The sequence below is a fragment of the Dermacentor variabilis genome, chromosome 4 (assembly GCF_050947875.1).
Source record: "Dermacentor variabilis isolate Ectoservices chromosome 4, ASM5094787v1, whole genome shotgun sequence".
In the NCBI taxonomy this organism is placed as follows: Eukaryota; Metazoa; Arthropoda; class Arachnida; order Ixodida; family Ixodidae; genus Dermacentor; species Dermacentor variabilis.
In genome coordinates this window covers 170,385,724-170,400,485 of record NC_134571.1, presented here as the reverse complement: position 1 = coordinate 170,400,485, position 14,762 = coordinate 170,385,724, and the positions used below count along the sequence as shown (strand labels likewise).

Sequence of the window (14,762 nt, the reverse complement as noted above, 5' to 3'; positions counted from 1 at the left end):
CTTCTCCAATCTTGTGCTTTCTCTCCCACTTTCCCATCTTTCCTGTCTTCTCTTCACTTCATATTACTTCCGTATTTCCTGGCGGCAAGGGCTAACCGTGTGTGATATATTCAACCTTGGGTATATACATTAGGTTATAGTGGCGCTGTATAGTTGGCGTCTGCAGGTTTCTTGGAATCTGTAGCGTCCCCTTGTTGGGCTCCGTGGTGGGTGGCTACCACCGCCGCCGAATTTTGAAACCATCCAATGGCAGAAGCGTTCCGGCGACTTTCAGATCGGCCTCTGAAAAGAGGTCGCACCGAAGCAACTTTCCAGTTCTTTTTAAAACCAAGCGAAGACACATTTCCGAAATACCATGTTTTTCGCAGTGAAGGCAACACCACCGTTAGAGAACTGTCACCATTGACAGTACCGAAATGCCTAGCAAACACAATTGGATCGGGTTACAAGGCCTCAAAGATGGCTAGCGGAGACCTCCTCCTTGAACTGACCAAGAAAAGTCAACTAGAAAAGCTCGCCGAACTCACCAATATCGGTGACATCAAAGTAACAATCTCTCCACACCGCTCACTCAACACTAGCAGGGGAGTTATATCTGAAGAAGACTTCTTGAACCTCAGCGACAAAGAGCTACTCGAGGGATTTCAGGAGCAAAACGTAATTAATGTTCAGAGAATAACACTACGACGAAATGACCAACACATCCCGACTAAACATGTGATCTTGACATTTGGTAGTAGCACTGTCCCTAGTTCACTGGACGCAGGATATTTGAAAATCAACGTCAGACCGTACATACCCAACCCAAGGCGGTGTTTCAAGTGCCAGAGGTTCGGGCATGCATCTCAATCATGCAGAGGAAAGGAAACATGCGCGAAGTGTAGTGCCAACGACCATCCATCTGACAACTACATTGCTCCCGCACAATGTGTCAATTGCAAGGGCGATCATCCTGCTTACTCGAGGAGCTGCCCTTGCTGGAAAAGAGAAAAAGAAATAATTGCAATCACAGTAAAGGAAAAGATTTCATTCTACGAAGCGAGGAAAAGGCTAGGGCACTTACCTCAAAAAAGCTATGCCAGTGTGACGCGGCAGGGGGCAGCGTCGCACCGGCCTCAGGAATCTACAGGGTCCACGTCCGGTACCCCTGTAGATACCCCAACCGCCCCCTTTGTGGCTGCAGCCAGTGATGCTCCATCAGCAACGAAGAGGGCCCAGCAGACCACAGTGCCGCAGGGCCCGAAGTTGAACCGTACTCCACGGCCCGAGACGCGGGTCTCAGCGCCTGGCTGTCGATTGTCCAGCGCCTCGGAAAAGGCGATGGAGGTCGATCCGAAAACCCCTGCGTCATTGACGCCAAAAGACCCGCGTTCCTTGGAGCGCTTACAGAAGGATAAGCATATTATACCTTCGCTGAGGAAAGGAAAGGTAACCTGAACGGGGGGGTTACCGCCTTTCATAAGAGTAATCAGCTTTTAAATACATGTCACCTACAACTCGTAAGCTCACACACACAAGTAACTTTTTTTCCAATCCCAATAACATGGCTTTCATCATTCATTGGAATTGCAGAGGCCTAATTCACAATCTAGGTGACATCAAAGACATTATAAATAAGTTATCACCAGTGACATTCTGCCTTCAAGAAACGAACCTAGGACCAAAGCATACACATTTTCTTAAAGGCTTTACAATCATAAACGACCGCGAGCACTCCAGTCGTCTATCAGGAGGTGTCGCTATTGTCGTTCAAGGCGGCATCCCTACACGGAACGTTTCACTAAATACTGCGTTTGAGGCAGTAGCTGTCACCGTTTTAACTTTTAAGACTGTCACCATCTGCTCGTTATATATCCCTCCCCATACCCATTTCACAACTCGAGATTTGGAAGATTTAATTGTCCAGCTGCCGGAGCCTTTTGTTTTAGTTGGAGATCTTAATGCTCACTGTACTCTTTGGGGTAGCGATAAGAATGACCAAGAGGACAACTTATCGAAGATTTTATTTTGAATAATATCTGTCTTTTAAATTCAGGTGAGCCAACTCATTTTTCACCGAGCTCACGTAATTTTAGCTGTATTGATTTAGCATTTTGCTCTCCAGATATCTTCAGCGATTTTAAATGGGACTTACTGGAGAATCCATATGGCAGTGATCATTTACCTGCTTTAATCCACCTTACATCAACACTACCCATTATATCCCACAAACCACGCCACTGGAAGTTACAAATGGCCGTCTGGGCTGTTTTTACGGAAAGTGCCAGGGTGGAGGAACTTATTTTAACAGACCTAAGCATTGAGGAAATTAATGAAAAGTTTACCAATTGCATAATTTCTGCAGCTTAAAAGGCCATTCCGCAATCTTCTGGCGTGGTTCGGAAAAACCTGAATCCTTGGTGGACACGTGAATGCACCGTAGCAAAAAAGCAGCAGAACAAGGCCTGGGGAATATTACGCAGATACCCAACTCAAAACATTTTTCGCAATTTCAAAGAAGCCAAAGCGAAAGCCCGATTTATTTGGAGACAGGCGGAAAAATTGTCTTGGCAGAGATATGTATCTAGAATTAATAACACCGTCACATCCAAAAGGATGTGAGACCAGGTGAGAAGTTTAAGGGGGACTACTCACCGTACACGATACCCATACTCACACCTTCAGGCACTCGGACAACACTGCAAGAACAAGCGAATATACTTGGGGAACATTTCTATAACGTCTCTAGCTCGGCTAATTATACGAACAGGTTCTTAAAGTACAAAGTGTCGGAAGAAAAAGAGAAACTACCAACCACTTGTATGTCAAGGGACGAATAAAACGCTCCATTTACGTTACAAGAGCTTAACAGGGTTCTCTGTACTGGCAAGAAAACTGCAGTAGGTCCTGACCGGATCCATTATTCCATGCTTGCACACCTGTCCCCAGCATCCGTAGATGTTCTCGTTAAATTTTTTAACAAAATATTTGAATCCGGAAGCACGCCAAAAAGTTAGAAAAACGCAATAGTTGTGCCTTTTCTAAAACCAGGTAAATCCCCCACATCCCCAAGCAGCTTTCGACCCATCGCCCTGACAAGTTGTTTGGCGAAAACATATGAAGGTATCGTAAATGCCAGATTAACTTTCACGCTTCATATACGGAACTCCATTGATTCTCTTCAGTGCGGCTATACAAAAGGGTGTTCAACGACAGACCACCTCGTCCGACTTGAACACGAAATACGTGAGGCATGCGTACACAAACAGCACTGCCTGGCAGTGTTCTTCAATTTAGAAAAAGCCTATGACACCACGTGGAGGTTTGGAATCTTACGTGACTTCGCCGCGTTAGGAATCCTTGGCAAAATGCTAAACTGTATCGCAGATTTTTTGTCCAACAGAACATTCCAAATCCGTTTAGGCACTGCGCTCTCGCGCACGTTTTTCCAGGAAAACGGCGTGCCACAGGGTTGCGTACTTAGCACAACACTCTTTATTGTAAAATTGAACTCTATCAACAAAGTCATTCCCACCTCTGTTATGCACTCCATATACGTCGATGACCTGCAAATAGCGTGCCGCGCCTCAAACTTACCAACATGTGAAAGGCAGCTCCAGATAACAATAAATAAACTAATGGGGTGGGCTGAGAAAAATGGCTTCCGTTTCGCTACTCAGGAAACTTCTACAGTGCTATTTTCGCAAAAACGAGGGTTGTACTTAGACCCGGATTTAAAATTGAATGATGTTGCGCTGCAGGTAAAACAAGAATATAAATTCTTGGGAGTAATCTTTGAGAAAAAACTGAACTTCCTTGCCCACATTAAAGCACTAAAGATTAAGGCAAATAAAGCATTGAATATCCTCAAAGTGTTACTTCATAAGCACTGGGGTTCCGACCGAACGTTTCTTTTACGTATTTACCGGTCTCCTGTTCGTAGCCTTTTAGACTACGGCGCCATTGTTTACGGCTCAGCCAGACAGTCCTACATCCAATGACTTGATCCAGTACATAACCTTGGACTGCGACTGGCCAGTGGTGCCTTCAGAACGTCACCTATTCAAAGTTTATAGGTTGAGTGTAATGGACCCTCATTACAGCAGCGCAGAGCATTACTCACAGTCTCTTACATACTGAGGATTCAGTCATCACCGCAACACATAGCTACAACATCCTCACACAATGCAACTCACGCTTACACTATACAAATAAACCGAACATGATTAAGTCGCTTGACCTGCGATATGAGGAGTATGTCCGGGATTACGACATTCCTCGCGAAGTGCTCCGGGTTGCCAGAAAGCCAACGAGTTTGCCCCCGTGGCACGACTTTGAACCGTTGTGTGACTGGACATTAAGGCCCAAACAATGAGACGTTCCTTTCCTTCGAGCGCTTCCTAACCTTACGTGAGGCCACCTTAGAGCGAAGGACCGATGGAGGAAGCAAGCGTCTCTGAAAGCTCCCTTCACTCGTCCTCACGTAAGGAGCGGTTGCCGCATGCCTGGGTTCGAGATTATCTTTTAAGAGCTTTACGCGAACACCATTATTCAATAAAAAAGGTTGTATCGTCGCAAAATCTTTAAATTGAAGAGCTAATATAGAGAAGAGTGGACGCTTTCTTCTAATTTTGTTTACTAAACTTTAAAAAGTAGCGCATTACAGTACAAAACTTGATGTGCTCCAGCAACGCTGGCACGCCGGCGTCGCGCAACGCCCAGCAACGCTTCCATGCCGCACGCGTGACTGAAACGAATATAGCTGGTAAGACGTACTGCGTCCGCGCTTCTCCGCAGGTGGGCGACAGCGCGCATGCGCAAGCAAACGTCACGTGGTTAGAGGGACACTAAAATGAAAAATGATTTCTTCTGCATCAGTAAATTACCGTTCTACAGCGCCAAAAACTCCACTCGTACAACGATAAGACGTTTGTTAAGCCAGAGAAAGCGCAAGAACGAAATACGGGTGGCGACGCCTACTTAAGTTCCCGCAACTGGGAGTTGTGACGTCTTGGATTTTGATGGCATCTTCTAGGGCCTACTAACTATATAGGGGTAGAGATTGGCTACATTGTGTTCTAAAGGAACCAAATATTAAACATGGCAAGTTTCAGGAACCTTTATTCAGCCAACGCGGCCCAAATGCGACAACATACTTTGGAATCCCTGACGTCACGTTGACGTACCGGCGCTGGCGTTTCGGCGCGAAATTCAAATACTGATACTTGCACCTTCATTTTCTCATCTAATAATCAAACTGTTGTTTTGAAATGACTGCCTGCAGTGTTCTCAAACAACGCTTTATTAGTCTAAACTGATTTATTGTTTCGGTTTAGTGTCCCTTTAAGCAGTGAGGTGAAGCGCTCGTTCAGGGCAAAGAGCGGCGTAAGGACGCATGAAGGTAGCTTTGGAGCTACCTTATGCTGAGGAAGCACCAAGGAAGCCTTCACCGAGGGCCCCTCAGTAAGGAAGCTTTCAGAGTGACATAAGGTAGCCTCACCGCAATGAAGGCTCAGTAAGGAAGATTTCATTGTTTGGCCCTAACACATTTAAAGAAGAAAGACACCCCACGCGCGAACACATTATACAAGAATTCCGTGCTCTTCAGTACAAATATCGAAATAACAGGCAATATTACACTGATCGCTCTAAAACGAAAGAACTCGTGGGTGTGGGGGTCGTAACGGAAAATTGGGGAAAAAGTATTCGATTGCTACAACATGCCTCTGTTTTCACGGCCGAAGTAAGTTATCGCTATATGGGTTGTTGTTAAAAAGATTATCGCTGATAAACACAAAAATGCAGTCATATACACAGATTCTTTAAGCACACTGAAGGCTATACATCTGAAATCTGAGTGTGAACCCCTGATTGGAGACATTTTAAGCATGGTGGCTTTTAACGAATACGGCAGGTCAATTCGTTTCTGCTGGGTCCCAAGCCATGTTGGCATGCCGGGTAACGAAGCAGCTGATAGATATGCATTGATGGCAGCGCACAAATAAATTACAAACACAACACTCCCATATAATGATAGCATTCGCGCAATTAGAAAAGCCTTCACGGTAAAATGGCAGCGCGAATGGGACCGTTGTGCCGACAACAAGCTACATTTCACAAAACCCATAGTTGGCGAGTGGAAGTCATGCTATCATCAGGAGCGGTTCATCGAAGTAGTTTTATGCCGACTACGCATTGGGCACCCACATCTCACACACACTTACTTACGAAAGAAGACACACCAACATGCGAGAAATGTCAACAGCCACTAACAGTTATGCACATATTACTCATATGTACGCAGACTGAAACACACAGACGAACACTTTTGCACAAATTATATCAACTACACATACCTCTACACCCTGCTTTAATTTTAGGTGATGACCGCTAGTCCCATTATGTGACGTCCGTAAATTTCTAGACGACACTGGATTTTTACATAAAATATAGATTACTAACACAGCTTTTTCCTTTATAAACTGGATTTTAAAACACCTCGTGTTTGGCCTAGCATAGCCTTAGCTGCTTTTGCGCCATTAAACCCCATTTAACTAACCAACTAACTAGCTTCGCTTTCAAGAGTGGAACGTGATAGCGTTATCGCACTCCGTTCGCACCGCCTAGTCAAACGATATATGCGAGCCAAACGTCGCGATCGGCTCGGAGAGCCGGGCCGCGACGCGCCTTGAAGGCCGACGCGATCTTGGGGCGAGTGGCGCGCCATGTGTCGGGGCAGCGCCGTACGATGCGAGGAGGGGGTCTTTTGTGTTTACCGCAACATGGCTCTGCGTGTGCGCAGAGCGCAGAAGAAATGTAGCGGACACGTACTTCGCTACTCGTGAAACTGCGACGTCTGTAATTTACATGGTCATAATTACCGATATACACCACAGTATAACTTTCTGCGGCACGTTTCTAAGGCAACACCGCATTCACTAGAGGCGATTTTGTACCGCTTTCAACGACAGAACTCGTGGCTGAGTGGTAGCGTGTCCGTATAACACTCCGGAGACCTTGGTTCGATTCCCACCAGCCCATCTTGCAAGATGTTTATTTTTATTTATGAAGTGCCTTCCGGCATTTATCGCTCACGGCCAACGCTGCTGACGCCGACGACACCGGCTTTTCTTCGACACTAGCTCCTTCACGCTGTCGAATTAGAACACCAGCATAACGTAGTGCAGAAACGGAGCAGTAAACGCACTAATACGCGTGACCAGGCGGTGCAATAGTTCGGCTTACGAGCGGCAGTGAGGACGTGCTGATTGCTGTCATTTGCAAATAAGAGATCTAAGTGGCAAAAAGACTCGCCATGCTAGAGAAACTCCGCAAAATAAGGGACCTTTATTTAATATTCACGAAACAACAAAGTAGGCGCCACAAGGACTCGAACCCCGGTTCACAACATGGGAGCCAGCGACGCTACCGCTGCAACTTGCCGAACCGTTTTTAGAATTGTGTTTCCATAGCAATTATAAGGACGCTCAAGGCAAGTTGCCGTCGATGGCGACGGCGTCGCCGTAATCCGTATAAAGTCCAACTGCGGGTAGATTGCGGCGACACGCTTCGCCGTAGATGCGAGGGAAAGCTTGAGAAAGTGAGCCGCGAAGGCTAGTGGCTCGATGCGGCGGCGGCTTCTCGCGCGCGCTATAGGGAAGAAGCAGCGAGGGTTCGCCCCGTCTTCTCATGAGTGCAAGGGGGGGGGGGAGGAGCTGGGAGATGTGCGCGTGCTAGAAAGGGGCGGGGGCTGGGCGTGATCGCCCGCGCCCTACCTTAGAGTTAGTCTGTGGTGAGTTCGAAGACTAGGCGGTCCGAGATAGGCGATGGATTTGTGTACACTGTGTTCTCGCGTGTTTAGTTCATAGTGAAGAGAGATGAAGTACGAAGGTGAATTCGCTCGTCGCTGCTGCCGCGCTATTCGTCACGCCAGCATTCGGACAGCGAGTGTCTGTGGTCATCGAGAGAGATATGTTCGTTTTTGCCTATGCACCCGTCACAATGTGCACAATTAGTAAGCGAATGTTTACAGCAATTTATGCAGCTTATAAAACTACCAAGCTTACTTTGCATAGCTGTCCAATTTGCTGTCGCAATTAGTGCTTCGCCTTTCGGACGAAACTGCGAGTTTTGTTTATTAACCACAGACTCAAAATTGGTTGGGCCTTTGCCGCAATACTGTTGGTAATTTTGCGTTTTGAGAGACCGGTTATTGTGCAGTTTACGTGCATTGCTCTAGCCTTTTATGCTTTACCATATTTAACACCTAGAGCTACTTCTTTATGACTTTTTCTCGTTTTAACCTTGCACCGCACTATAGTACTGATTGCTGTCGAAAGGTGCAAGGACACGTAGATTTTCGCGCTTGCGTGCGCAGGATTTCACATAGATTGTTTTATGACGGGAAAGTCAGCCTGTGTGAGAAGGAGCTTTGCATGTTTTCTAACGACTGTAATGTGAAGGTAGCGCGAAGGTCCCCCGTAGTCTTAGACACTTCGTAACCGAAAGGTTACCCTAACCTCACCACGAATAAAGGATCAGTAAGCCGAAAAAAACGCGAGGATGAAAGGCTGGTGGCGACGCCGCCTTGAAGTTTCCGCACAAGCTCGCGCCGTGACTTCACAGGTCGGCGGTTCCTTCTCGGGCTTAATTTGTTATCGGCAAAAGTGGAGTTCATTGTATTATAAATGAGGCAAAAACTACAATCGGCAAGTTTTGGGAGCCTTTACTGAGCCATGACGGCCAGATATAAAAAATACTTTAATATCTGTGACGTCACACTGACACATCGGCGCTGGGTTATCGACACGAAAAAAATATGGAGCGGTACTTCAACCTTAACTTTCTCTCCGAATGTTCAACATATTTCCGCGAAATAACGAAAATATAGTTTTGAAATAGCTTATCGGGACTAAACTTGATTTAGTGTTTCCCTTCAAGTGTCATTTTAAGCTCGGGGATTGCACTAAGTAAGCGGTCCCTTCTTTTGTAGGCGACGTAATGGACTGTGGTTTGCTGCGATCGCGGACGCGACAGCAGACAACCTGCTTACCTTGCAGGTTTTGTGTTGCCCTTCATTGTGAGCTTTCTGCCCACACACAGTTTGTTCGCTCGATATAGCGGACACGGCTCGACCTTAGAACAGTGGAACATCGGGGAAGCGAGGACCTGCATCAATGGCATTTTAAACCCTGTTCGCGAGCACCTCACCTATGGGGCAGTAGTACGTCGAAGTATGGAAAGAAAAGCTTGGGGTGACTGAGGAGTTGCACCGGATTTGAGAAGCGGTTGAAAAAGTATGAGCCCGTTCTCATTTCTTCTGATTTCCGCCAATATCTCGTATGGTTCTTTTGCACAACTTTCCTTTGCGGCTCACTTGAGTATAGCTTTTGTCTTTGACGTACGACTTGCTTCAGTGTGCCTTAGAAGTACTGAATGCTGGACGTGTTGGTATTCCATAATCAAGAAAGAATGGCGCGACCACACGTTGACGAGAAAGAAAAAAAAAATGAGCGGCGCTCTTTCGTGTTTTTCTTTCTCATCCCTGTCTGTTTGCGCCATCATTTCATGAGTATTCAGTTTGTGTGCACCTGAGCTTTCGTGTTTCTCTTGTAATCGATAACTATTCTTGTGGAGTTATTCATGCTCTTGCATACAGTCTCCACTTTCTCCTAGGAGCCAACGTGCGATGCTTGTGGATCGAAGAAACTATGGAACACTTGTTGTGCCCTTACTCTCAGGACGACATTTTTAATGAGGCCTCTTTCTGGCGACAACTTTAAACTAGCTAAACTCCGTAGAATCTTGGTTTCAGCTAGTCGCTGCAGGTGTCATATTTCAGACAATGAAAGGCGCCAAAATAGACGCGAACAAAGATGTCCAGTGGTACGTCTCTTTCTCCGCGTCTATCTTGCGCCTTCGATTTCCTGAAACAAGACTCCGTATCATTTCCTGATACCAATATGTACAACCGGCGATGGCGTGAAATATTCGTACAAATGTGCAGATCAAGTGCAACTGCCTGAGTGATCGGTTAAGTAGTCCTCGTGTGCCTATTCCGCTGTGCGCGCTCGTCATTGTCGACCTCCCTGCCTCGACTCGCCTTGCTTTTTGTCTCCCCTCCTTGCCAATTGAGCGTCTCCGCAATGGGTGTGTCTTGCAGAGCTGAAATTACGTCCAAAAGTCACCGGTCACCAGCGAAGGGTGACGTCAGCAAGGACGCGAGCGATACGTCGACCAGCAAGCGCAAGCGCAAGAAGCACCGCCGCTCCAGCCAGGAGTCAAGCAAGTCGGCGCAAAGCGTCACCCCGCAGCAGGCGCAACCGTCGGCCGCGCACGAGCCCACAACCAAGGCGGAGCGCCTCTGAGGTGCCCTGGTGCCGCCGCATTCGCAGCTAATGCCACGTTGATCGTGGTGGCAATGATAAAGATAAAATGTGCTCGTCTCTTGGGAACCAGTTCGACTTGGGTATTTATGCACGCAGCCGATCCTCTCTTACTCTTAACCACGCATTGTAGTACGCTTCCAGCGCTGTAGAGGTAAAGGTCCAAGAGGATGCACGCAAGTAGCTGCAAGATATGCGCAGCCGTAGCAGGTTCCATAGAGGTGTCCGAAGGCAGCCGATGCGTACACGAGACGACCCATGGTGAGGCCGCATGTCCACAAAGTTAGTTTGTGCGGGGTAACGAGGCGCTGTCGCTGCTGGCCGGTAGTGTTCCTGTTTGCAAGCGTCAGTGATGCTTCTTTGTCTGGACACGCAGAATATGCTAATGGTTCTGGGTTGACGAGGCGGGACGGACAGAAATTCGCTGCTTACCTTTTCGGAGCGTAGTTATCGGGTGTGAACACTTTAGCACATGGGCTGAGAACGACGGATATGCACGGAAGGAGGCGCGGCTGCTAGAATGTTCATTTGCACAATTTTACGGTGCTACCGTAGCACAGAAAGGCGCAATGGCTCATGAACTAACGACCTGTAAGTGGAACAAGACGAGTGATGAAATTAGGCTGTGTTGCCTGCTAACGTGCCCCGACTCACTTTGTTTTAGAAGTTATCAATTCATGTTTCAAGTACATACAACGATAATATTCTTAATTTTCTAGGCCTGTGCGACAGGTGATATTCCACTGTCGCACATAATTGCCAATATTCGGTTGTTCTTAGGCTTCAGACGTTCGCGAAAAACGGTATCCACCTGCATTTCAGGTTCCCACATCCTTGCGATAGAAGACATTCGCCTTTCCGTCTCATACACATTTTCATTAGCGAATCAGATAAATGATTCTTGGAATCGCTTACGCCATTTTTCACTGGAATAAAGGCTTATTCTCTCCCTTTCACACGGCTCTTCGTTCTTCTCGACGCCATCTTGCTGCCACAAGTTGCGTCCGACAACACATTGCCAGGGAACGCAGCGTGTCGTCTGCACTGTCGCATATCTGCCTCAATCCGTATTGCGCACGCGCGCTGCCTCGTACCGCTGTGAGGCGCGCACTGTCACGAACCATTTAATTTGCAAGCTTGCACAAATGAGCCAAATAAACACGTAGGTTAATTTAAATGGCCTTTGGTTTCATGAAAGCCGGCGTCCGACTGCGGTATCGGATTAAGCGACCAATCATCATAGCATTGGCGCCACCTGAGGCCACAACAGCAAGAACTGCCGGACCATTCTTTTTAATTTTCTTCTTCTTCACTATATAACGTTTTAATTGGTGACTCTAAGAGGCATGTTGTGATTGCAACGTCACACGTCCAGTACTCAAAAGAAGGGCTTTTGTTAGCAACCCTGCGCCTCGTGCAAGTTTAGATAAATACATATGCTGCTGCAGACGAATTGCTGTTTAGTGTTACGGCATTGGGAAAGATGGAAACTATAGGTGGTGTTGTATTCACTGTGGCACTGCGACGCTAGAAAACTAGTCTGTAGCTAAGTACAAAACGTATTCACCACGTGCTATCAGCTTAACTTCAAACGCTAACAAGTTGAAAGCGAATAAGCTGCATTATCGGCGTTTCCAGCTGCCGCTGCATTTGTAACATTGGATGAATTCAACCTTTAGAAAGCGTATGATGGGTGCACACCATGCTTAAGCACCAGCTATGAATAGAATATAGCTCTCAGCTTCGGTTACAAGAAATAGGTGTTCTGATTCGTTTTTTCAAGCGAAGCTTTCACTGGATACCCACCCAGGCTTTGGGTAGCTGCGGCTGGTTTGGTTTTTACCTTGGCGGATATCATTGGGAAACATATACATACACCTATGCAATCTTCGTTCTCGTGTTTGAGCGCGTTTACAGTTACAAGATGCAAGTAAAGCAACTAGCCCAGCCATCCAATCTGCTTTAAATATATATGTGTATATATATATGTCAATTATCCCGAATTTGTCGTAAAGTTTTCGAATTCGGTCTCATGGGGGTGCGGGGGCAAAGCTCAACACTTAAAGACGCCTAGCACGTCATTAGAGCGGTGGGAGGTACAGCTGACCGGCCGATACCCTGGCGGGACAAGAAGCTCTCGTCCAGCAAGTACGTCGAGCCACCATGGCCAGTGGAGCCCTGGAATGAGGACACCACCCACTCGACATACCAATAACATTGACATCCCTCACCAAATATTGGAAATGATTGCGCAAGGTAAACGCAGTGAGAGTCTGTTTATACTCAATGCATACAGTTTCCCCCGTTCGCGAACGCACTGTTTTCAGCACCTACTAAGAGAATTTTGGAAGTTTGGACGGGTTTGTGTGGCGGCCGGCGACTTTGCCGCTCCGCATAGTGCATGGGGTTACGTTAAATCGCAGGCTAAAGGGACCCGCTTATGGAATGCCATCTGTAACATGAGATACACACTGCTTACCGACCCAGAGCACCCCACTCGGATGGGCAACAGCGTATCTCGTGACACCTGCCCTGACCTTACCTTCGTGCGCAATACTGGCCCAGTCGTTGCGCACGGGCCTTTAGAGGAGCACCTTGGTAGTGACCACTACATTGTGGCGACCACCTTGTCATTACGGGGTGCGCGCAGGCCCGAGGGAAATGTGCGTATAACGGATTGGGCGAAATTCAGGGAACGTCGCCAGGACCCACCTGAGCGCAAAGGGTACGAACGCTGGCTTGACTCTTTTGCACAAGATGTAGAGGCCACCACGAGCACAGTGCGCACCACAACCGAGACACCAGACATGGACCCGCATTACCGTCATCTTTGGAACGCCCCTATAGGGTTGACACGACGATGGAAACGACAACGCCTCAACCGCAAAATTAGGAAACGCATAGATCAAATTACACGGGAATCTCGGGAGTATGCAGAGATCCTTACGAGGAATAACTGGCGAGGATTTCGCGATCGCCTCTCAGGCACAATGAGCACAGCAAAAATGTGGTCGATTCTTCGCTCACTCACAGATCCCACCACAACAAAGGGAAAAACATTTCGACAGCTGCACATCCTAACGCACGAGTACAGGGACGATGTCTCGGCACTCCTCAGAGAGCTAGAGAAGCATTTCATACCCACAGGCCCGCCGCCGCAGTACCCTGACTACCCTTATGTAGGTGAGGCGAACGAATTGCTCGATGCAGACATCACATCTGACGAGGTGCGGGTGGTCCTACAAGACCTACGCCGCAACACGGCACCGGGAGCCGACCACATCCGTTTTGCCACTCTTCGTAACCTCAGTGACGCGGATATTAACCACCTCACCCATATCTTCAATGATTGCTGGCGCAAGGGCATGTTTGCCCAAGCATGGCGACACGCCGACGTCACACTGATCCCCAAACCGGGCAAGCCTGTTAAGGTTGAAAACTTACGACCCATATCGCTAACATCCTGCATTGGTAAGCTCATTGGGCATGTACTTTGGCGGCATCTGCAGCCCTTCCTCGAAGAAAAATCATTCTTTTCTAACTCTCAATTCGGATATCAGGCTCATCTGTCTGCCAAAGATGGGCTTTTACAATTGCGGGAGGAAGTCATAGGACCTCCGTCGTCCGCCCAAACGAGAGCACTCATCATCTTAGACCTAAAAGGGGCATTCGATAATGTTGAACAGGACCTCATCCTTCGCAATGTTGCACATGCACACTGTGGAATTCGTATGTACAACTATATCCGCGCATTTCTTCGAGATCCCACAGCCACCGTATGAATGGGACCACATCGATCTGGTACGATTTGTCTTGTAGGGCGTGGGGAACCCCAGGGCTCAGTTCTTTCCCCTACTCTATTCAATATCGCGCTCGCAGGGCTCCCCCGGCTACTCGACCAGATCCCTGATGTCGCCCACGCTATTTATTCGGACGACATTACTATCTGGTCGACACGAGGTTCCGACGGAGCCATCCAGGACCGCCTGCAGCAAGCAGTCGATACACTTTCCGAGTACGCGAGAAAATGCGGCTTAAGATGTGCTCCGGAAAAGTCGGAGCTCATAATAATTCGCCCCTGGAGCCGTTCCTCTACTCCCCCTATCACTGTGCGCGTGTATGGCACACCGATACCACAGGTTAATCGTGCTCGTATCCTCGGCCTACACGTCCAAGCGGATGGCAGGTGAAACTACACTGTTTCCCTTCTATCCAGACAGATTGAGCAACTTCTGGCCATGATCCGGAGGGTCTCCAACAGGCGCTCGGGTCTTCGAGAAGAGGACCTGCTGCGCTTGGTGGAGGCATGCGTGATCAGCCGCCGTACATACCATCTCCTATTTCAGCGGTTGACCCAAGCGCAACAACTTCGCATAGACGCAATGATTCGCAACGCGA

At 47.8% G+C, this 14,762-nt stretch overlaps 1 protein-coding gene across 1 annotated transcript in view; it reads left to right on the top strand.

Moving 5' to 3' along the window:
• Positions 1–11,312, top strand: part of LOC142579939 (high-affinity choline transporter 1-like) — a 54,271-nt gene extending 42,959 nt beyond the window's left edge. The window contains exon 9 of the mRNA XM_075690618.1: positions 10,142–11,312. Within this exon, the coding sequence (XP_075546733.1) occupies positions 10,142–10,346 (205 nt within the window). The 3' untranslated portion in view covers positions 10,347–11,312. The remainder of the gene's footprint in view (positions 1–10,141) is intronic.
• The last annotated feature ends 3,450 nt before the right edge of the window (positions 11,313–14,762 follow it).